A 23,284-nucleotide genomic window follows, 5' to 3' on the forward strand; every position below is an offset into this window, starting at 1 on the left:
CGAGGGGCTCCTGTCACCTCCCGTGTGCTAGGGCAGAAGCCATGGAGGTGGCCAGCCTAGGACATGAGGAGGGCTCTTGTGCGGTGCTGCTGTTGTTCAGCATTGGGTCAGCCAGGCCTGGCCACGGGCGTTGGGACGTTCCAGCATCTGCCCGCACCTCTGGGGACTCAGAGAATAAACTAAATGCGAACTCCGGACAGTCTGGTAACGAGAGGGCAGGCTGACATCGAGGCACCACGCTCTTTCCCTCACAGAGTGCGTCTGCAACTACCTGGGCACCGTCCGGGAGGACTGCGAGGGCTCGGAGAGCTGCCGGTGCGACGTGGCCACGGGGCAGTGCCAGTGCCTCCCCAACGTGGTGGGGCAGACCTGCGACCGCTGTGCCCCCCACACGTGGAGGCTCGCCAGCGGCGCCGGCTGCGAGCAGTGCGGCTGCGACCCCGCACGCTCCCTCGGGCCTGCCTGCAACGAGGTGAGGGGAGCGCGGGGCGTGCTCCGACGGCTTGGCCTTCGCTCCGGCGCGGGGCCGAGCTGCTGAGGGTGTCACGTCTCCTGTTGGGGTTTTTTTTGGCAGTTCACGGGGCAGTGCCAGTGCATGCCGGGCTTCGGAGGCCGGACCTGCCGGGAGTGCCAGGAGCTCTTCTGGGGCGACCCAGGCGTAGAGTGCCGAGGTGAGTCCAGCCCCGGCGCCTGCTCCACCTGCTCCTTTTGGAAATGACCCATTGGCCAGTGGCCGGGCACACCGTCACCCTCTGGTGTGCTGGGACACCCCTGCCGGGAGCAGCCCCTCCGGTGACCCCCGCCAGTGCCCACATGAGCCTGGAAGTGAGGGAGGAAGGCATGGTGGGGTCTGTCCCTGGGGTTTTGGTGCCTCCGGGGACGGGAGGCGCAGCAGCAGCCCGGCCCGGCGCTTGCCTGGTTTATCTTATTTCTTGTCGGACCCTTATTTAGAAACAAACTTCTCTGTTCAGAAACTAACTCTTCTTTAACCATTAGGTTGCAATGCTGTCAGGTAAGCTGGTGTGATAAGAAAACATCACAAGTGTTTGGGTTTGAGAATTGGTCTGGAAACCAGTTTCCTTTGCTTTTTGATTGTACATAGTGGAAGACCACCTCTTGTGTCTTGTTAGGGAGACTGGGCCTGAAGAAATGAGGTTTTTGATTTAGTAGGAGAATTTCCTTATATTTCAAATGAAAATAAAGGAGCGAGCAGAGACCATGCAGAGGGTTAGCCATAGCTACATGCCACAAAACAGAGCGCCATGAAGTCGCTCGTTTAGAAAACTAGATGCTCTCTGTCCTTTCATTATAAACAAGTCTGTTCATTAGCTGGAAAAGAAACTTCAAACACTGTCCAGACCAGAACAAACTTGTGTCTCTGATCTGTTCAAATAGGAGCCTTTGCCAGGAGGGTTTGCAGTAGATTAAGGTATTTTTTCCTGCAGGGAGGAATGTGCTTGCTGTGGTCTTTAATAAATCCCTTACAGCAGAGATACCTTAGAGGCCATTATCTAACCAGATAGGCAGGTCACAGCTACTTGGTTAATGCAGCAGATGAAAGGACTGGGGAATTGTCCCAGTTCCTGAGTACATATTGGGTTTCTTGGGGCCGAGGCAGCCTTTTGGGGAGGCTGTGTGTGTTCTGGTGTGGTGAGGGGCGCTCACCCTGCCAGCTCTGGGGCAGGGATTGTCGCTTGGTATCAGCTGTCTCCATCAGGATTTATTGATGGAGTCCATCTGCATACCTTATCAGCAGGATTTTGCAGCGTACCAGCATTTCTGGTCTCTCACGGAGTTTCTGCTGCCTTTTGAGCATGTGAAAACCTGCTTTTTAATGTTTCTGAAGTAAAGAGAGGATATATTCTTCAGAGCCTGTTTTTCACCATGCAAGCTCTACGCTCTCCTTCCAACCCGCCGCCCCTTCTGCCCCCAAGTGACACAGGAGACTCGCTCAGGTGGAAATGCAGATTTTCCTTCAGGATTGCATCCAACAGGAGGTCTCTGTGGCAGGTGGGGAGAGCCGGTGCCCAGGGCTGAGCCACGGCAGCCTGCAGCGCTATGCCCCAGACAAGCTCCAAGCGTGCGCTCGCTCGTGGAGAACATCCAGCCCTGCGGTGCTGCCAAGTCTTGCCGGCGTGGTGGGGTCAGTGCCTCCTGCCCTGTCTCCCATCCTTCCTTGGCAGGGAGAGAAGCAACTTCTCAGCCCTCATTTAGTCCCGGCAAGCAGAGGGGTGATGGTTCAGGCTGGCAGACGTGCAGCCGCTGCGTGGGCAGGTAGCAGCTCTCAGTGGCAAGCGGCTTGCAGGCAAACTGGAAAACTGTGCCATTTAAGGAGTTGCAGAGCAATGCCCCTGGAAAATATGGCCTGTGGCCAAGGTGAAGCTGGAACTGAGACAGGGATTCGTCACAAAGACGTCGGCTCCAGCTGCAGGGGGACACATGGACTCCTGGCCATGGCGTTTGCCCCTTGCCCTCGGTGGCACGCTCATGTTGGCCCAAGCAGCCAATACAGCCACACTTTGTGCTGCGTTCAGGAAGAAAATACAAACCGATCTGGATGGGGAACAGTGAGAGTTCTGAACCATGTGAGTATGGATGGACAGTCTTCGCTGCGGACACCGAGCTGATGCGGAGGTGTGGACGTCAGCCCTGATGACTCCAGGGTGGGATCCTCCACTGGCCAGGGCAAGTGGCTTCTGCTCAAGATTGGAAATCGCAGGGTGCATCACTCAAGAGACAGTAATGTGTGATCTCTTCACAAGAGGTCTTCAGGCTGTTGGCAGCAAGAGACATGAGCTCCTGCTGAGAAATGGAGACTGTACTGCCCATGTTGCTGTGACACCCTTTACAAATTTTTTAATTACTAAAAAGAAAAAGTGAGGTCCTGTGAACACAAGTGCCTGCAAATAACCTCTGGACACAGCTATGTGGAGATGTACAAAATGGCCCATCTAGGACAGGCCGGGGGCCGCAGCCCCCCACGGCACTCACAGCAGCACCGAGCTGTGGATGTGGCCCCGGGGTCCCAGCACGCTCCGCTGGAAACCAGGCTCCAGGGCATGCTTCCCCACCATCCCCATCAATGGCGGTGACCACTGCAGGCTACTGCCTGTGACTTGTTTTGTAGAAATCTTGGTAAGATCGGAGATGGTGAGGCAGTAGCTGGGGGAGGCAGGTTTTTGCACCTGGTCTGAGTGCTTTAATTTGCAATCTGTTCTCCCTGCGGTGGAGAGACAGCATCATCCAGTGTCTCCTTTCTGCATGTCCCTAGTGATCACTCTGGGACCAGACCGCTGGGGCAAGCTAAGGTAGGTGCCTACGTTTGGACAGCATCTCGACCCCTCGGTACTGGCTATGCTCCCACCGCCCACAGATGTCCATTGGGGTCTGTGTCCACACAGCGCACAGGGTCTGTAGGACTGGGTCTTCAGAAACTGCTTACCCCATGCTTTAAAAACACTCAACAGTTACTCATTTAATTTAACACAATGCCTGAAACAAGCACAGGAGAGGTGTAGAGGATAGGGAAGAGCCCAGTGCGTCTCTCTCGGCCTTGTGCAGGTCCCTATGAGGATTACAGCGAGCAGGAGCTGTGCAGCGAGCATTGTCTGCTCGGGGGGCAGTGCCAGCCCCTTTGCAGGACTCTTCTGGCTGTTGCTTCAGCTACGAGCTATATGCAGCTCTACACAAGCCTGCACGTGAACGTGTGCATGTGCTTAAAAATCCTTGCTAAGGTAGTAAATAATAGGATTACAAACTTCATCAAACTCGAGTCTCCCAGACATTCTGCTGGAGCTTTTCCAAAGCCTGGCAACCAAAGTGCAGGACTCAGCATGCTGAGCTCTGCGCCAACTTCAGCCCACAAAGCACATGCGGCATTCCTCTGGCAGGAGGCTCTAGGCTCCCGGGAAGCCTCTGAGATATGGTGTGGCTGCAGAGGCAGCTCGAACAATGCCGTTGCACAGTAGATATTTGAAGTTTGTGTTTCATATAATATAAAGGAGATAACAATTTTACTATCATTACTGTTCTAACTGAACAAACAGAACAGAGTGCAGTTAGTAAAAGGCACTGTATGAGATTGAAAGTTAGGTTGTATTGCTATCTCCCCTTTACAAAAAGCATACCTTTGTCAATATTTTTCTGTGTTGGACTTGAGTATCAAGCCCTATTGTAAAAAACAGAATTTAATTGAACTAAGATGAAAAAAAGTCATGTTTTTATCAAATACTCATTGCAGACATTGGCAGAAAGTTGTTTTTCTCCGTTTCTAGCCTTTTTTATGTATCTGGTGCCGAAACATCTGTTCACTCAAAATTACTCCATTGCCATTTAAGAATAGGTTTTGTAATCTTAATTTAACACCTGGGTCTTAAACTAGTCACGTAGGCTGTTTTTATAGGAGGTGTTTATGGTGCAGAGAGAAAGATTAGCAGATGTTTCTTCTCCTTCTGTGCTAAGTGTCTAAAGGAAGTCACACAAATTCTACGCTAAAGGAAATATAATTTTCACTTTGAGTTTCATAATTTCAGTTGGCCTGTGGTCTTAAAATATTGTAATGTATATTGATTGTTTCCAGAAAATTGCCTTTTTGGCAAGGTCTGCTAGCATGTCCAAATGCAGCACAACTCTAGTAATTCTAGGCTGGGATCTTATCTTAATACTCATACTGAAAATTGTAATGCTGAGGAGTTAGCAATATGCTTACAGGGTAATTTGAATCAATAGCTGATTATTCAGAAGAAATTTGCTAGCTGTGCAAAACTTTCAACCTTACAAATTGCTGAATGGTTTTCTCATCATAATGCCTCACTACCACTGGGAAGTGATGCCAGGAAATCATATTTGAACAAACCCTTTGGTTTTCTGCTGTGGAGGAGTTAAACATTTGATGCTCTCCGTCCCCAGTCTCAAGCAGTAAAGAAAATATTTCTGCAAAAATGATTTCTGTTCTGTGTAGGATGATGTATGACACTTGCTTGTTCCTAGCATCCTGCAATAAGGCAGTAAACACTGAGACTGATCTTCATACAGCCCTTTCAGTGTCCATTATATCATCTCGGCTGTAGTATCAACTGCTCTGACACACCTTAGTTTAAATTAAGTGATACGCAAATATACCACATATTAAATTACAGTAGTTTAAATGGAAGTGAGTTCTAAATATTTAAAATCAGAGGGAAGGTAGCAGAGCTGTCAGAGTAAGTGAAAGATAAAGCAGTTCATAGATCCTTGTGAGCTTAAAGCAAACCACTCGAGCTAGTCACTTCTTTGGGATTTCTCCCCTTAGGTTTCTACAAGACTACATTCTATAAACATGTGTGAGTGTTACTTTTATCTTTAAGAACAGGAAAAAAATTACTGAGAGAGAAATGCATTGATCAAGGTGGTATAAAAATTACCCATGGATACTCTGTGTGTGCATGCACATATGTGCACATGCATTTGTGAACAGATGCAGCTACAATCTTCTATACTTACAAGCTGCTAATCAGCAGATCCTGACTGAAGAATTTGGCTAGAAAATTTTCCTGTCAAAAATCTGATTTCACTTAAGTCAGAATATGCCACAGAAGAGTGTCTGATTGAGATAAACACTCAAAGAAAACAATACACCCAGTTCCAAAATGACATTTCAAAACAGAAACCTATTGTTTAATTTAGTAAATGCTCCTTTGAAAACCCTCAAATCTTTGGCCAATGATTTCAAGAGACTTCTTTTCCTCCACTATATTTTCCATGGGAGGTACTGCAGTGTCCTGCTCTGCTTACCCAGGGACAGATTTGATCCCTGTCTAACACTGATCTTCAAAGCAAGTAGCTCTGTCTGTTTTAACTTGCAGCCCTTCACCTCAGTCTTGGTCCACCCCTCTGTATGAAGGGAGAGTAATCAACCATTTGTCTTGAAGGCCATTTCCAACCCAAACTGGTTAAGGCATCTGAATGTCTCGCAGTAAACTCAACATCTGTGTGGTTTTCCAGTGCAAAATGAACCACTTTTCCCAATTTCTAGTCACGTAAGCATAGGCAAGTCATTTAAAAGGAGTTTACAGGACTTTGTCTTTCCCTATTCCACATATACTATGTTAAGTGGAGTATAAACCCGTTGCTAGCTACTGAGTAATACCTGAAACACTTCTGCATCCCTAGATGTGCCTGTGTGTTTCTTGTTCTTGAAAATAATTATATGTGCTATAGCTACTCAGGTGTTACATCAGACTTATGAGTGTGCTGGTTAGAGCCAAAATCCCCAGAGCCAGGCGATACTTTGAAGGCTGTGTTTGAGTTAACCTGTTTGAGTACATCAGAAGCAAAACTGCCGTAACAGAGAGCATCATTAGCACTGGACTGCATAGGAGTTGACTCACATGGTGGCCATAGGAATAGTTGGACGTTAACGAAGGAGGTGTTAGAGGAGCGAGAACTCCACTGTGTCTAGAAGTGGTGCTGGGGTACTCTGGCCAAAAACAATGCTGGGCATGATGTGCTGGATCATTCTGGCATGGTGTTCACTCTGTTTCTAGCAGGTGATAGGAATCAAGGTGTCTCCTGTTTCCACATCCCAGTTCATTGGCGGTGATAATCAAATGTCACGTGAATGCCTTTGGTGGATGTGTACCCACCATCATGAATGATGGATGTGTAACAACTCAGTTATTCTTCCATGAGCTATTTGCCAATCCTGTGCTAGCCTTTTCCAGTCTGTGCCAGCTAGGAGGTCCTCCTTTCCTTTCACATGGATCCTGCCACTGTCACTGTGCTTTTGTCCCTTTAGGACAAAGTTGCTTTTTTGTCACATAAGGACAAAGTTGTGCCCTGAAATCTCACAGAGACTGAAGCCAGCGGGTTCTTGGTAGGCAGGCGTTGCATGAGGCAAAGAGGTGAAACCTGTGCACTGAGCTGTTTGCCTGATGGCCCACAGTGTTCAAGGCGCTCCTCACTACCTAGAAGGCTTTATATGGTCTTGGCCTGGGCTTGCTTTCCTCCTCTTGAAAAATGGCCACAGCTGAAGTCAGTGGAGGGTTTGATCCCCACCATGCTGTAAAGGGAAGATGCTCTCTGCAGTGGCCTTGGACGTGCTCCTTGCCGGGGTGTAAAATAGCCTGGTGGTGGTGGCCAGGACACAGGATACGGGACTCGTCCACTAGAGGTGTGGGAGATGGTGGAGGTCCTGTTCCACACGACCTTGGAGGGCAGTTTCTGTGGGTTTCTGGCTGGCTTTTAATTTCATTATTAATGCTGTGTCCAGAAATTGGGCCCCAGCTTCTGATAAAAGTACTCAGAGACTGACTCTAGAGAGGAACAGAGATGGTTTCAATCATCTGGTGGAAGCGCTTGGCTAAGCGCTTGGCTTGGCTAAGTCATCTAGACTTTAAAAAAGAAGATCACATGTAACCAAACACTGGCATGCACGTGTCATTTGTGAGATGGAAGGTTTGCTCACAGGATGTGAGCTGTAAGAGGAGCAGTGATGCTTTTGTGAGAATTTAAAGAAAGTTTCAGTCAGTGCCACAACAAGGAATTGTCCGAGGACTGTAGCTAGGAGACCGTACCATCAACATGTAGAAATGCCTCCCAGATTTTCAAAATGGAAAGAAAATAAAATGGACTGGAATCCTCTTATTCCAGTACTGAGGGAGGCTTTTTCTTGTTTTCCTTTAAACTATGTGATTTTATAGAGATAAAATTATCTTCAGTTTTATCTTTTGGTTTGAAAGCTGGTGTGGTCCTGTGCATGGTTAATGACTTGGGAAGATCACGAAGAAAAGAAAGAGCAAGTGTGAAACCAGCACTTTTGAAAGCCATTTTATATATGTTGGATTCACACTACTGAGGTAATGCAGAGCCAGCATTGCCTGCTTCTGGGCTGGATAGAGAATCCTAAAATGGAGAAATAACCCACAGTAATGTTTCAAGCTGCCTTGTACAATTTTGTCATGGGTCCCACAAAGCTCAGTTTGTAAGTTTTGTAGAATTCTAGAAATGTGGTGATTCTTCCAACTGTTGTGCTGCATTTAGAATAAATTACTTCTTTGCTCTTTATCATCTCCCAACAGGCAGCCGTGGAGTTTGGGTTTTCACTTTGCAAACGAGTTAGTACTTAAATTCTCCTCTCCCCTTCCCCAACATTTTCTGGCTCCAGAGATTTTGGAGTCCACATTACCATGTAAATGCTACTAAAGCCATGTCATCGGCCTTTCCTGAACATGCAGGTATTCAGGAGTAGAATTACCAACATGGTTTTTTTTTTTCACTTTAAGCTTTTTAAATCCGCAAGTAAATATAGTGATCTGATTTGCCAGCAGCAAGTATTCATGTAACTTGATCAGATCTCAGGATCTTTGAGAAAAACCGCATGCCATTTAGCCTCTTTCTATGCAGAGGAATTTGGACAATTCATCATTATACCGAGGGCCTTATTAGTTGACAGAAGGGTTAACTGACCTTCAAACAGGAACTCCACAGTTTGCCTGCAGGGAACATATTCCATGGCGAGTTGACTACTTAAGCACTTTCGATGTAAAGTAAAAACAATCTCTTGTGTCAGGGTATAATTCAAAGAACAAAGGACCATTTTGCTCAATTGTGCAGGCAGCAGAAGTTATTTTTGTCTCTTGCCTATCATATTCACATTGTACAAGAAAGTCATTTTGTTGAGGAGCGATTTGTTCTGCTGAGGCTCTTTGTGTAATTTTTGAACTGAAGACCACCACTGTGTTTTGGCATTGAAGCAAACAATGTACAATCTTGAAAACGGCTTTGTGTTTTGCCCTTTTTTCAAGGGGGCATGTGCTTGGGGTGTGTGAATTGATTTATGGACCTTTTTGAGCCATTAACCTCCTTCAAAGCTGCCTGGTAAATGGATGTGTAAGTAAGTGAAGGCTTTTATCAGGTATCACAGTCCTTTTTCTCTTCAAGGAACGTGTGCTTGACCTGCTTCAGGTATACTCTGCCACGATGGCAGGCAGATGACCTACATATTTTCAAGGCCTCTCTTTTTGTTCTTTGCTGCCATCCCTTTATTAAAAGCTTTGCAGGTTGGTAATTTCCTCTGCTGCTGCTGCCTGTGTAATTAAGGAGGAGGAGAGGTCAAGTGGCAGCCCCGCTGCATGGAAACGCTTCTCCTGATAGTGTTATTGTGTACAAAGTGTGTCTGTGCTTTTAGAAATGACCGTGCATCAGTAAGTTAATTGAGTGACTTCTCTTCATGGTGGGCTAGTGCCAAAGAAGTGCATCTTTATTCTAAAAGCTTGTTAAAAAAGAGTGTTGCCCAAACCTTATCACCTTATTTGGCAACCACCTGGAGCCCCTGGGTCTTACCTGACTAGCATATAAAGATAGATAGGTGTTCACAGTTACAAAAATAAAATAAGAATGAAAGTCCATTTCAGGAAGGTGTGAATACTAACTCCTGAGTTGCTGCTCAAAGTGTGAACTAATTAAAAAAGAAAAAATAAATCTGTTAATCATCCTCATTCCCACTTGAGGGTGACAAACAGTGTGTAGGCTCTTGGTAGTTAGCACCTGTGTTGGAGAAGACTTCTCTCTTCTCCCTCAGACAGGCCTTCCCATGACCACATTCTTTGTTCTAGTCTACTTTTCACTGCCTGATTTTTTCCCATTTTCTATATACCCAAAACATCAGCCCAGTGCTAGGCTCCTCAATGCATGTTGTGAATGTTTTCCCACCATCTGTGGCAGGAGCACGGCCTGAGCCAGGCCCTGTACCACTGCACAGAAGATCTCTCAACGGCTGTTACTCCATAGATTTGTCATGTTCTTCTTTGAAGCCACCTCAACTTTAGCACCCACAGTGTCTTGTGGTAGGGAGCTCCGCCACTTAACTAAGTGCTGTGTAATCAACTATCTCCTTTTATTGTGCTCTTTGTGGGAGGTGCAGGGGAAGGTGGTTGGTTTTTGATCTGCTGGATTCCTCAGTTGACCCCTACTCCTGTGCTGGAGGAGACAGTAAATGGTTGTTCCTTGTTCACTTTTCCCATTTCACGCATGTTTTGCTCTTAAACCCTCTGCTATGGGCCTGCCTGTCATTTCTTTTCCTGTCTGGAAAGCCTTGCTCTACTTACTCTTCATTGTAGGAGTGAAAGCGGGATCTTTGTCTTCAGTTGCTATCCAATTGACATCCAAACATTGCAAGAAGTGTCCATCCTTGCTCCATTATTGTGCCTGTTTCTGAGATGTGCAAATCCTGGTCTCCCCTAGAGTTACTTCCCTATCTCTCTCCCCTTTCACACTCGGCCCTGGTTCCCCCATACCCAAGCAGACATGCTCATAATTAACTTTTTATAATCCAGACACAGACCACTTCTATACTCATTTCACCACTTCATTATAACAGGTTTTTTTTTTCTCCCTGCCAATGTTACTGTCATTACCCTCACCATAGCCTTTACACGTGCCTTTTTCTCCTTCCAGCGTGTGATTGCAACCCTCATGGCATCCAGACCCCACAGTGCGACCGTGCCACCGGGCAGTGCATCTGCAATGAAGGGGTGGAAGGGCCGCGCTGTGACAAGTGCTCCCGGGGCTACTCGGGCTTCTTCCCCGATTGCGTGCCATGCCACCAGTGCTTCGCCCTCTGGGACGTGATCATCAGCGAGCTGGCTAATAGGACCCAGCAGTTCCTGGATAGGGCTAATGCCCTCAAAATCACTGGAGTCACTGGCCCATACCAGCAGACACTCAACACCCTGGAGGAGAAGCTCAGTGAAATTAAAACCATCATCGCTCAAAATCCAGCTGCCGAGCCCCTGAAGAACATTGGGAATCTCTTCGAGGAAGCAGAGTGAGTACAGTTGCAGTTACATGGATAAGTCTAGCGTGGGAAGGAGTGGGAGTGCCAGCGAGCTGGGATTTACTTGAGTGACCTGATGTCCCCATGCTGTGCTGAGGACACCCCAGCTCCGCTCATCCAGCTGGGTGAGGTACGCTGCGGCTCCTAGCGCTGGTGGAGCACCTCGCCATGCTCGGCGCTGGCAGTGAGCATCCGTCCCGAGAGCAGCAGCCTGGCTGGGGAAGGCAGGAGCAGTGCAGCTGCCATGCTCCGGGCAGGGGTTGTCCTGCTCCCACTGCACACCAGGCAGCTAATTACCACGGAGCCACTCATGCTTGCCTTGCACTCCCCCAGGGCAAAGGACAAACACTGCTATTATGTGAGAGAATGAAGAGGGGAGAGATTAAATTCCTGGATTTCCATGTGTAGCTGATGAGTTGGAAACTTGGGCTCCTTTCTGCACTCTGAGCATGTATGGGGGGAAGCACCAGCTTTATAACAAGGATTGTTTCCATTTTTCTCAGGGTAGGAGCCTTGTATTTTGTTTTAGGGGTAAGCACACAAAAGATGGTAGTTTGTGCTTTTGGAGATGGGGCAGTTTAACATCAAGTAGGATTACAGATGCTTTCTAGCCCTGTGTGCAACTGCTTGAACTTGCTTGTGCATTGTAAAGGGGACTGCACAAAGCAAAGGGGTGAGGATTAAAGCACAAATGTCTCAATTAGGGATACGCTTTTGCCCTGCAGCTCCCTCCCTCCAGCTGGAGAGCTGGGGGTTGCTGCTGCATTTGAGCTCCGTGTTGAGAGGGAGGTCAGAGCAGCTGAGGAGCTGCTTTTCCCTAACAAACATACGTATATATGTATCTGTTCTTGCTCTTCTCTGGCTGTATAGATGAAGTACTGGGCTTTGGAGGACTCCTGGAAAACAGCAGGCTGTTGGGCTACTAAGAGAGCTGTAAATTGATCATAGAGCTTAAATACTGCCTGATTCTTTCAGAATGAGGAAACGCTGAGTTTGGTGGGATCACCATGGATGGGAATAGCTTCCTATGCCCACTTCTGTTTCGCAGCAGCATTGACGTGTAACATAAACTTGCTTTTCCTTTTAGGGTTATCCCACTAGCTAAAGCCTGCTCCATGGCTCACTGAGGCCATACTGAATGCTGAGGGCGGGAGGTTTTCCTTCATAGCCCTAGAGAAACGGCTGGTGAGGAGGGATCTTTATGGACGAGTTAAAAGAATCCATTGTGTTAAAACTAAGGCTTTCTCCCCGCCCCCGCGTCCCGAAGTTCAAATCTGTCCCATGAGCTCGTAGTAATCAAAACTGCATTTGTAGCTGTGTGGGATGGGAAGCAAATTATGTATGGATCATAGTAGTCAACTCTGACCTATGCAGTTGCCATGATACAAGAGCATTACACCAGTCCTCTGGAATCTGCCTCCAGTTAATCTTACACAAAGCAGCTGTTTTCTGAGCAATTTGGTGCTTTGAGTTCATAAACGTGCTGTAGATTAAAAAGTAGTTTTGTATGATAAAGGAAACAAAACAGTATTCTAGGTAGGCATGTTGTTACAAATCACTTACAGCTCCACCAAGGGAGGACAGGTCCTGCCGTGGGAGAAGCTCGGCATGGCTCTAACCACCACTCTTCAGTGAAGTGAAGCACCGAGGCTTACAACCCTGCCTCCTCCCCCTGTTGAGTCCTGTGCCTCTGTTTTACAGAAAGCTGACAGCAGATGTTACAGTTAAGATAGCTGACATAGAGGAAAACCTGTCAGCCTTAGCAGTGAAGAGCAATAGCACAGACACTGACCTGAGCGCGCTGGAGACAGATGCCAAAAGCCTAGACCGTGTGGTGAAAGAACTTGCAGAACAGCTAGAGTTCATCAAGATCTCTGATGTTCGGGGTAAGTATCACAGGGAGGGGGAGAAAGCAGTGGGGTAGCCAAAGATTTCATTAGTGTATGGTTACCAGGTTAATCTTCTAACTTGTAATAAAACTCAGTTCCTAGGAGCGCGGCTTCTTTCTGTGCATGAGCAGAGTTGCTGATGCAGCAGGAATTTTGTTTTGCCCCCTCACCCCCTCTCCCTCTGCACATTGCAAAGCCAGCTCGAGTTCTTGGGGCACAGAGTTGTCTTAAAGGCTCTTGATTAACACATTTTAGACGGGACACAAGAGCTGACAGTGCAGCAGATTCCAAGATCTCCCTTGCTCTCTGCAGTCTGTTAAATTGCTGTTTCTGGTTGGAAAAACTACCTGGGTCTTGGTGACTAAGACCACACTGTAAGGGCCCAGTTCTTCTGAGCCACCCGAGCCTTGCATGCCCGTTGGCACACTGAAATGTGCCAAGAATCAAAATTTGCTGGAGAAAGAGGAATGTCACCAAATCCTTTGGGAATTTTGAAAGTTGACTTCATTCCAGCTTGAAACAAAGGATTTTTATTTTTTTTTAAATTTCCTGCTTTGCAGGATCTCTGAGATTGTTTCCAGTGAACGTGGGATTTCACAGAACAAGGCAAGTAGGATGTAGAACAGAGGAGTCCCCAACTTGTGGCATTCTGCAGAGGAAAGCTGCCCCGAGGTGCAGAGTGTGGCCACCCCCACAGGGTCCCTCACACCCGCTCAAGGCCTCTCCAGGAGTTGTCCAAAACTAACAGTTCCATAAATCAGCATCTTTCATCAAGCAGTTGTTTCTTGGGAAAGCTTTGACCGGTTTCCAAGCAGTGACTCCATAAGCCAGACATCCCAGGGCAAGCAATAAGAACTAATGGGATAAGCGAATCCTTAGAAAACAGACTGTTGCCCTATAAACCTAAGAGGCTGGATCTCCTTTTGCCCTCAGGGCAAGTAGAATTCAGTCACTAGGGTCAGAGAAAGGCTTAGCTTCAAAATCCAGCAAACTTGACACACTGTCAACCAAGCAAAAAAATGAACTTCTTTCCCCCCCCCAACAGGCCAAATGCTGTCATCCTTGCAATGGCACTGAATACAGTTGCAGAGGCTAGCGTTTCATCTAACTTGATATTCATATCGCTAACCCTGATGCGTCATCTACCAGCCTCCATAATATAAATTACTTTGGGTTACTTAACACATTTCTGAGGAGCTCCATTTGATTTCTGCAGGGGCCTTGGACAGTATCACCAAGTATTTCCAGATGTCCCTGGAGGCAGAGGAGAGGGTCAATGCCTCCACTCTTCACCCCGATAGCGCCGTGGAGCTGTCGGTGCAAACACGGCAGGAAGTGGAAGACTTAATCAATGAGAAGGAGGCCCAGTTCAAGGCTAAACAAGAGGAGCAGTCGCGCCTTCTGGATGAACTTGCAGGCAAGCTGCAGAGCCTGGATCTCTCCAAAGTGGCTGAGAAGGTACACGGCTGAGAATCACTGGTATAAAACCTGTAGCAAAAATAAAGTCGGGTTTGCGAAGAAGTGACGGGCGGAGAGGAACTGCTTAGGGCTTGACTGTGAGATACGCAGTTTGTTCAGGAAAAATGCATGTTTCTTGCATGACAGGATATTTTGTGGGCTAGAACAGGACTGTTTAATCAGTGGGCTCTGAGACCTACCGGCTTTCAGGCACCAGCCCTTCATGTTGGTCTCCCTCCTACCCTTCCCAGCCCCAGAGCACCCATCTTTTCATCACCCCTGCTCTAACCCAAAGACCTTTGCTTTGGACAGAGCTCCCACGTGCAGACAAGTGTAGCAAGTCTGCTGGACTGAGAGCCATCCTCTTAAGCCTGTCCTCAGTTCATGTGCTTGCTTTCTCTAGGCTCCTGTCTTCCTTTTTGCAGCTCTGTAGGGTACACACTATGCCTGTGCAGCGCCCAGCCAGGCAGCGCTTCTACTCGCACTGACGGGCCACCCTCCTCGGCATCACTGCCCTCCTGTCCTCGTGCTTGAGACAAAGCAGAACTTACAGGGAGCTAGAGTCAAAAGGGCATTTTCTCTGTTGAAGCTGCCTGCTCATCTGTAAATACGATCAAGGATGGCTTTTTCTTGGGAGAGGCTGGGTGTTCCCTCAGTTTCGCTTTGAAGTCGGCCAGCTGCATTCAGAGAACAACCCCGCATGAAGGCAGGCTGCAGGGGACTGCTCATTAACTCCCCTGGGCAGGCCAGGCCTGTGTTAGAGGATGAGTTCTTCACATGGTGAATTGTCCCGTCCTTTATAACTACAGTCATCCTCCTGACTCCCCCAGCCCTCCTTTTTTCTTGGGAGGGAAGAAAGAGGCATCTTTTTGTTTAGTTTCCCTTTCCCTGCATTCCTGCCTAACTGTTCTTGAGGACTAAAAGTCTTGGGTAGATGTTTATCAAGGCCATAAACACTGAGTTGCTTGGAGATGTAATCATGGGACACCAAAAAAAAAATCTTTTTGCTTTCTAGCTACTGCTGGGTTGCATGCCAAACAGGTAAGAGGGACTCATTTACACTTCACAGGATACAGCTGCAGCTAACTTGGCACAGCCCCTAGGTTTTCCCAGAGAGGTTTTTGGCTGCAAAGTATGTCGGTTAGTGACTATCATTTGGCAAAAGGGGTGGGGTGGAAAGGGAAAAGAACCTCAAAAGAATGGGGAATTTTCCAATTTTCCCTCTGGCTAAAACAAGTCCTGAGTGATTTAATTGTCCAGTTGACCAAATAGTGGATGATTCTCAGTACAAATGTTGCTGATGATTGAAATAGTTTTGCTTTCTATCCTGAAATTTTCTATGGGGCTGTCGTGGTTTAACCCCAGTCAGCAACTCAGCACCACGCAGCCGCTTCCCCCTCCCCCTCCCAGTGGGGTGAGGAGGAGGAAAGCAAAGGAAAAAAAAAAAGTAAAACTCGTGGGTTGAGATAAGAACAGTTTAATAACTAAAGTAAAATATAATACTAACAATAGTAATAATGAAATATAATAATAATAGTAATGAAAAGGAATGCAACAAAAGAAGGGGGGGGGGAAGGAAAAAAAACCAGTGATGCACAATGCAATTGCTCACCACCCGCTGACCGATGCTCAGTTAGTTCCCGAACCGCGATCCGCCCCTTCCGGGCAGCTCCCCCCTGTTTATATACTGGGCATGACGTTCCATGGTATGGAATACCCCTTTGGCTAGTTCAAGTCAGCTGCCCCGGCTCTGCTCCCTCCCAGCTCCTTGCACACCTGCTTGCTGGCAGAGCATGGGAAACTGAAAAGTCCTTGGCTTAAGATAAGCGCTACTTAGCAACAACTAAAACATCAGAGTGTTATCAACACTATTCTCACACTAAATCCAAAACACAGCACTGTACCAGCTACTAAAAAGAAAGTTAACTCTGTCCCAGCCGAAACCAGGACAGGGTCCTTGACAACCATTCACAAATTAGAAAGTGCTCTGGAAAGATGAAATCAGAGCAAACATTTGGTGGAAGGGAATGTGACAGCTTTTTAAGGGAGATGAAAAAAAAGTTTCCTGTTCAACTTGGAGCATTTCAGCTTCTTAGTATTTCATTTCTAGGGCATTAGAGCAAAGGAAAAGATACTACTCTGCATGAAACACTTTCTTCCTTATAAAATATTCTTGGGATAGCCAGTTTCTCCTCCAACAGTAGTGAAGACTGATTGCAAACGAAAGGCATACAGACAGTAGTAGCTTCTAGCTTGAAACCAAAGCTTAAATGCAGCTTTCCAGTGAAAGATGATGTACAGGAAAAGCAGACGATGAAGGCGCGGCAAGGCTTCCCTCATAACCTCCAGCTACTTCAGCATCAAGGAGCTGCCTATTTGTAACCGAGTTAAAGGCAGGAAGGCACAGGGGGCACAGAAGAAAGATTTAAGTCATGCTGGTATGGCGCTGCTGCAGGAACTGCCTCTTGCTACTTCAGCTTCCTTCCCTGTGGTACGTGGGGTGCTACTGCAAGGGGCAGAAACAACGTCATGTAGAGCAGTGTCCGACTCCATCCCTCTCGCAGCTCAGCAATGGAAATAAAGCTGTGACTGTTTCCCTTGTGTAATGTGTCTCTGCAGACGTGCGGCACTCCCGTGGGAGCCTCTTGTGCCGAGTCCGAGTGTGGCGGTTTAAACTGTCGAACAGATGATGGAAAGAAGAAGTGTGGAGGACCTGGCTGCGATGGGCTGATGACCGTAGCTCACAACGCCTGGCAGAAAGCCATGGATTTTGACAGAGACATCCTCAGTGCCTTAGCAGAAGTTGAGCAACTCTCCAGAATGGTAATATGCCAAATCAATTGTTAGCTATTTAAAAAAAAAAAAAAAAAAATCTTTTAGTCACAACACAAGTTTAGACACTAATTGACAAAGTATGTTCCTGGCTTACTTCAAAATACTTCTTTTCAGTTGCATAACTTCATCATGCTTGTAAAGATCCTCAGAGAGCGAGCTTGCTAAAGGGAAGCTTCATGGATAACTCTAAACATTAGCCTGAGTTGTTTAAACTAGCATTGGTGGTATGGATCATGGCCAGCTTTTAAAAGTGTTCTGATTTTTATGAGAAAAAGCATTTCTCATTACTATTACCTCTGACTCCAACTGAATTTTTGTTTTAAAACAGGCCTTAAAGCATAAGCAAATATGCAATCAAGTCCTCCATTTTCCTCTCTTTAGGTTTCTGAGGCGAAACAGAGAGCTGATGAAGCAAAACAAAATGCACAAGCAGTTTTGCTCAAAACCAATGCTACAAAAGAACAAGTGGACAGAAGCAATGAAGATCTGAGAAATCTTATTAAACAGATTAGAGACTTCCTAATGCGTAAAAACCTTACATTTGAATTATATTTTAATTCTGGGTTTGTGAAAACTATCTTTAGCTCTGAATCTTCCTCTAAGGGGTAATGCAATAGTTGTCTCTCCCCACCCCCTTTCAGCCAGGCTTAGTGTGTATGATGAAATCTGGAAACAAGAGAAAACCAAGACAATAGGAACGTGAGAGCAAACTGTGACATGTTCTTGTGTTCGTTTCAGCTGAGGCTGTTGTACCGCTGTAGTTTGCCAAGGGTGTTTGTAAGTTCTGGCTAGGAAGACAAAGTACTCTTAAAGGGGAGGAAAGTCAGAAACTGTGAGTTTATCTCCCTGTAAGAAAGCAGGTAAAGGTTAAATGAGGGCCTTGTTCGCTAGCAAGCGGCAGCATGGCAAACCCATTCCTTCCCTGTTTGCACAAGGCTGAGTATACTGTTAGCACAAATACATTCATGTGCAGCTGTTGGCTTCGTTTCCTGCGGGCTTGCCTCTCCCCTCCCCCCCCCAGCCCTAGCATGGTATAGCTAATCACCGAGATCTTCAAATGGCTTCCAAGAGAGCTATGCCAGCAGGGCCTACGCGCCTGCTGGGCCTCTCCTGAGAGGGAAGTTTCACCCTGAGGTAGCAGTTTCAACACCTTGATTTTCCGTAAGTCTAGGGGAGGAAGTTTTCCCATTATTTTCCTTAAGGGAGCAGCTGGACAAGAATTTGAGTACTGAGACTTGACAGAGGGAAGCTTTTACTCAGATCTTTGTCATTTGTGTCCATCTACTAGAAGACAGTGCTGACCTGGATAGCATCGAGGCAGTGGCTAATGAAGTGCTGAACATGGAGATGCCAAGCACTCCCCAGCAGCTGCAAGCCTTGACAGAAGATATTCGTGAGCGTGTAGAAAGCCTCTCTGATGTTGAGGTCATTCTGCAGCAGAGCGCTGGAGACATTGCCAGAGCAGAAATGCTGCTGGAGGAAGCTAAAAAAGCAAGGTATGCAACCCTGTTCTGTATTAGCTGTTTTCCGTCACCAAGAGCTTGAACAAGACTTTCATTTCATCGTATCAGAAAATGCAGAGTTTAACTTTCCCTCATGTAGATTCTCATTCCTTCACTAAGGGGCAAAAATGGCCCTTTGCAGCGTATGACTAGTTCTTTTTCCAGTTCTGAAGTAAAAGCGGTTTTAGCATTAACATAGTTTTGCTCCACAGCAAAGGTGCAACAGATGTTAAAGTCACTGCAGACATGGTGAAAGCAGCACTGGAAGAAGCTGAAAAAGCTCAAAATGCAGCTGAAAAAGCCATCAAACAAGCTGACGAAGATATTAAAGGAACTCAAGACCTGCTGACCTCGGTGAGTTCTTTACGAGTATTTCTTAAGATACAGAAACAGCACCAAGTCTGATACTTAGAAACTGATGCAAGCCTGTCTAGGGAAGGCTCTTGGCTACTGCAAATCAAAGAGTGCACCTAAAATGAATCTAAACCATTCCTGCCTTCACATCAACTTTTGAGTTAGTATGACAGATGCTAGGGACCAGTTGCTCTCAAAAAAAAAAACACCCAAAAAAACCCCAAAAACCAAAACCACAAAAGGCTTTTCTCACCCCCTATCCTGCACCACTGAAGTTAAACGAGCAGGATTGTAGCCCTCTAACACAGCAGGTGTGCCAAGATCCCTGGAAAGTCAGACCTGTCGACTACATTGGTAGTGTATTGGTGTAGCCACGCTATCAGTGTCATCCACCACTGCAGCACGAGACTAAAATAAATGAATGCTGGATTAAAGTGGTAATTGCTGCAGTCTTGTCAGATAATGTATTTTCAGACTTCATCTCAAAGCCCTCATGAGACCATAGTGCTATCTATACCCATGAAGCTTGGCCAGCTTAGAAGATAAGCAGTTTCACAAGTCCATTATTACAAATGTCTGAAGTTTTGCCTGTGCATTAGACAACTCTTGCATGTGTAATACAATCAAGTACTTTTTAACCATGTTCCTTAATGCTTTTACAGCCCCATATGTACCCCATCTTCAAGCAGTGGGCTCTTTCACCCTGACTGCAATTGGCCATTTGTAGCAAAACTAAAACACTGGTTTTTATATTAGATCTATGGACACGAACTAATTAGTTGACTAGGGCTTATCCAGAAGTTTAGTATTATATTCAGTGTCTTTTGAAAGTGTAACTCTCATCCCTCTTTCTGTTAGATTCAATCTGAAAATGCAGCATCTGAAGAAACACTGAACAATGCTACCTTACGTCTGTTTGAGCTAGAGAAGAGTGTTGAAGACCTTAAGCAAAAGGCTGTTACAAATGCAGAGAATGTGGACAATATAGAAGAAAAAATTGTTACTGCAAAACAAAATGCTGAAGAAGTTAAAAAGGTGAGAAGCTCAAGAATGATGCTAAGGGAAAGCCAACAAAACTCTCACCCCAGGCTTGGCTAAAGGAACATGAGTGAATACATGTGATCCATTTCATTTATTGGTCAAGTACTCGGGACAAAAAAAAAGCACTTAATGCACTTACCAAAGATAGCTGCTTTTTACTTACTTTGGTACCAGATACAGACAGAAAGAAGTATTGGGAAGTTGTCAGGTTCTAAAATAGCTGCAGGAAACCTGTCATGCTGTCACACTGTCAGCCTTTCATGGATTCATTTCTGTCCCTCAGCTGTACTATCTGCCACAGGAGAACTGGTGGTTTTTTTCCCCTTGTATAGAGTATTTATGGTTCTATGACAATGATAGGTTCAGGACAAACAACTCTGAATGTGGCATATACAGAATCAAGTAACAAGAAAAATCGCTAGCTCAATATAAAACCAAAGTCCTTTCTAAATATCAGAGACACCAAATTTGCTCTGTGACCATATGGCGTTGCTCCCAATGTCTGCTACACACCTTCGTAACAGCAAAACGCTCATTAACAAAATAATTGACAAATCTGCCAAAGGAAGTTTCATTGCTCCCATCTGTTGTCTATAGTTAGCCCACCAGTCTCCAGAGAGGCATTTTTCTGCCAGGAGAGATGTATTACCCATCAAATCAATTATTTCCAAACACTAAGTAGTATTTCAGGTGGCTGTCAAGTAGACAAGAGACTTCCAGCACTGCTGCAGCTTGTTAACTTGCTTATTGGTTGAATTCAGTTAGGTCATAGGACTCCTTAATCTTAACCTCACAGAGAAAAGCACAGCTGAGAAACCAACCTCATGACTTCTCCAGGACCTTCACCTATGGAAACTAGGCAGCTCTTCTCGTTACTGAAAGGGTAACAAGGGTATTCCTCCCCAAATGCAAGCATTCAACCAGAAGCAGTGCCAGCTCCTTATCACATGCAGCTTTCCAGCTGTACTAGGGGCCATGGCTTCCATTAGTTACAGAATTGTGTAACTGAATCCCATAAATCCTTGCCAAAAAGCCGTAAAACAACCACAGATCTGCAAGAGGGCAACTGATGAGTCTTCACCCCAACTCTTACTTGAATATTAAGTAGGAAATACCCCAACACTGTTTCTGCTTTTGTTAACTGAGCTAAGTGTAGTCTCTCCTTACACCTGGATTAGTAAAGATAGAGGGAGGATATGCAAACTCCCGCTGTATTGTCTTTTGAATGAGCTCCATCTTGTGCTTGAATCTGGAACAACAGGTCCTCAATACTGAGCTGAACGACAAGTATAAAACAGTGGAAGATCTCATTGCCAAGAAGACAGAAGAGTCGGCTGATGCGAGGAGGAAAGCCGGCATGTTGCAAGATGAAGCTAAAGCCTTGTTGGCTCAAGCAAACAGCAAACTCCAGCTGCTCAAAGGTAAGGCTGTTCTGACGACTTAAGTCATCATCTTAGAATATGAAGCAATTTCATGCTGTTAAACTGGCTATTCATCAGCAGTAGAGAAAGAAAAAAGGAAGTTAATTCTTTGTTACTGAGGTTTGATCTGCTTTCCTTATTCTTATGGCCACAACATAGACACTTAAATCAAAGATTTCTGTAAAAAAGCTGAAACTTACAAGTGAGACGCAAACTTCTGGTATGGCACCTATCACTGCTCCAAGAACCACTACAGTGAAGGAACATTACTACTATGCTTAGGCCAAGGAGTAACCCATTCAAGCAAGACCCCCACCTTCAAACAATACTCTCCCCACCCCACCCTGGAAAGCTCTTAAAACAAAAGGTAATCAGGATACGCCAGTTCCAGTTTACAGATTAATTTAACACTTACTATTGATGATTAAAGTTGATTGAAACAGGAGGGGGCAGTCTGCCCATAGCTACCAGGGAGGGAGCTAAGTTTTCCTTCTGTTTTTGCCAGGCCAGAAACTCCTTCTTCCCCTTAGCTGCTCCTGCATGGCTACAATGACTCACTGAATAGTCTTAACCATAACAAGCCAAAACATTTCACTGTTCTGTAAAAGCCACCATAGAGCAGAGAATGACAATTATTTTCAACATGAATCAAAGTATACTTTTGGATTTCCACTTATGGAAAATTACTTCCTTGTTGCTTTGTCCCAGTGTTAAGGAAACAAAAAGGTGCCATTCCAGCCTTTGCTTTTTTTTTTCCCCTAATCAGATTCTCTTCCGCAATAAAAATAAATTTGAATAGTAGTTCATCCGTAATTATTATGATTTACATTTCACTGCATTAAAACCACTCCTAATTAAGCTGGTTTTCCCCTTCCTTTGCTGACAGACTTGGAAAATACATATGAAAACAATCAAAAAGTTCTGGAAGACAAAGCCAAGCAGTTGGTGGAGCTGGAAGAAACAGTTCGCTCCCTCTTACAGACAATCAGCCAGAAGGTTGCCGTTTATAGCACTTGCTTATAAATGGGAGCAAGAAATGCCTGTGTTCAGGATGGGTTTTACAAATATTACACTAGTTCTTTTTGACATTACACTAAGACCTGATAAAGTGAACAGGTTTTATATTGACTTTCAAGTCACAGAACCAAAGACAAGTAACGTTTTGATGTTGAAAATAAACAGTACTTTTGTATCACTGTATGTACCTAGTATGACTGATTAAGTTCCTTCCTATTTTCAGTAGCTGAAATGGTACATGAATTAATCCTTTAGCAAGTCTTGTTTTTAAACTGGTTAGAGATCTAATAAAATCTTGGCTCCAACTACGTAATTCTAAATCAGGGCTCCAATTACTATGAAATATAGGATGGTCACTCAGAACAAAATCACAAGTGAATGAAGAAATACCACCCTTGTGTGGTTAGCTAGCATTTACGCCACAGTACTCAAAAAGGATTATTTACCCTCTGCATGATACTCATTTAGGCTTAACACTGGTGTCATGTCACTGATCATGAAACACTTGATACGTGAAGTGGAAATAGAGGTCAGCACTGAAGGGTTGAATGTGGTTTACGTTTCAAGCACCGAATTTATGGTATAAACCAAGCTTGGAAGATCAAGCCTCTCTCAAAAAGGAACTACAAAAGTTCACAGGGCATTTAATGTGAATCAGTTAAGGAGCTGTACACAGACAGCTCTCTAAGAACAGCTTGCACTTAACAAAACACAAATAAGACTTTTTCCAAAGTGCAAGAGTAACATCCAGTTCACCATACTTAAGCTCAAAGTTATCTGTAGAACAACAGTGCACCTTCAGACAATTGTACAGTACTGCACAAATTAATTTACAACATTCATCAGCTACACAAATTAGCATCCAAGACTGCAACGTAGAGTTACACATCCTGACTGCTAACTCTGACCTGAGGAATACATCTGCGTATCTACTTTGATCAGCACCTTACCTAA

General features: G+C 45.6%; 1 protein-coding gene across 1 annotated transcript in view; it reads left to right on the top strand.

Annotated features, from left to right (window-relative positions):
* LAMB1 (laminin subunit beta 1) overlaps positions 1-22,513 on the top strand; it is a 46,014-nt gene extending 23,501 nt beyond the window's left edge. The window contains exons 22-33 of the mRNA XM_050915274.1: positions 255-472; positions 575-671; positions 10,435-10,804; positions 12,515-12,699; positions 13,919-14,160; positions 16,780-16,983; positions 17,377-17,521; positions 18,284-18,491; positions 18,710-18,851; positions 19,710-19,886; positions 21,154-21,313; positions 22,200-22,513. Coding sequence (XP_050771231.1) covers positions 255-472; positions 575-671; positions 10,435-10,804; positions 12,515-12,699; positions 13,919-14,160; positions 16,780-16,983; positions 17,377-17,521; positions 18,284-18,491; positions 18,710-18,851; positions 19,710-19,886; positions 21,154-21,313; positions 22,200-22,336 — 2,285 coding nt within the window. The 3' untranslated portion in view covers positions 22,337-22,513. The remainder of the gene's footprint in view (positions 1-254; positions 473-574; positions 672-10,434; positions 10,805-12,514; positions 12,700-13,918; positions 14,161-16,779; positions 16,984-17,376; positions 17,522-18,283; positions 18,492-18,709; positions 18,852-19,709; positions 19,887-21,153; positions 21,314-22,199) is intronic.
* Positions 22,514-23,284: the final 771 nt, after the last annotated feature.

This window comes from Gymnogyps californianus, chromosome 1 (assembly GCF_018139145.2).
Source record: "Gymnogyps californianus isolate 813 chromosome 1, ASM1813914v2, whole genome shotgun sequence".
Lineage (NCBI taxonomy): Eukaryota > Metazoa > Chordata > Aves > Accipitriformes > Cathartidae > Gymnogyps > Gymnogyps californianus.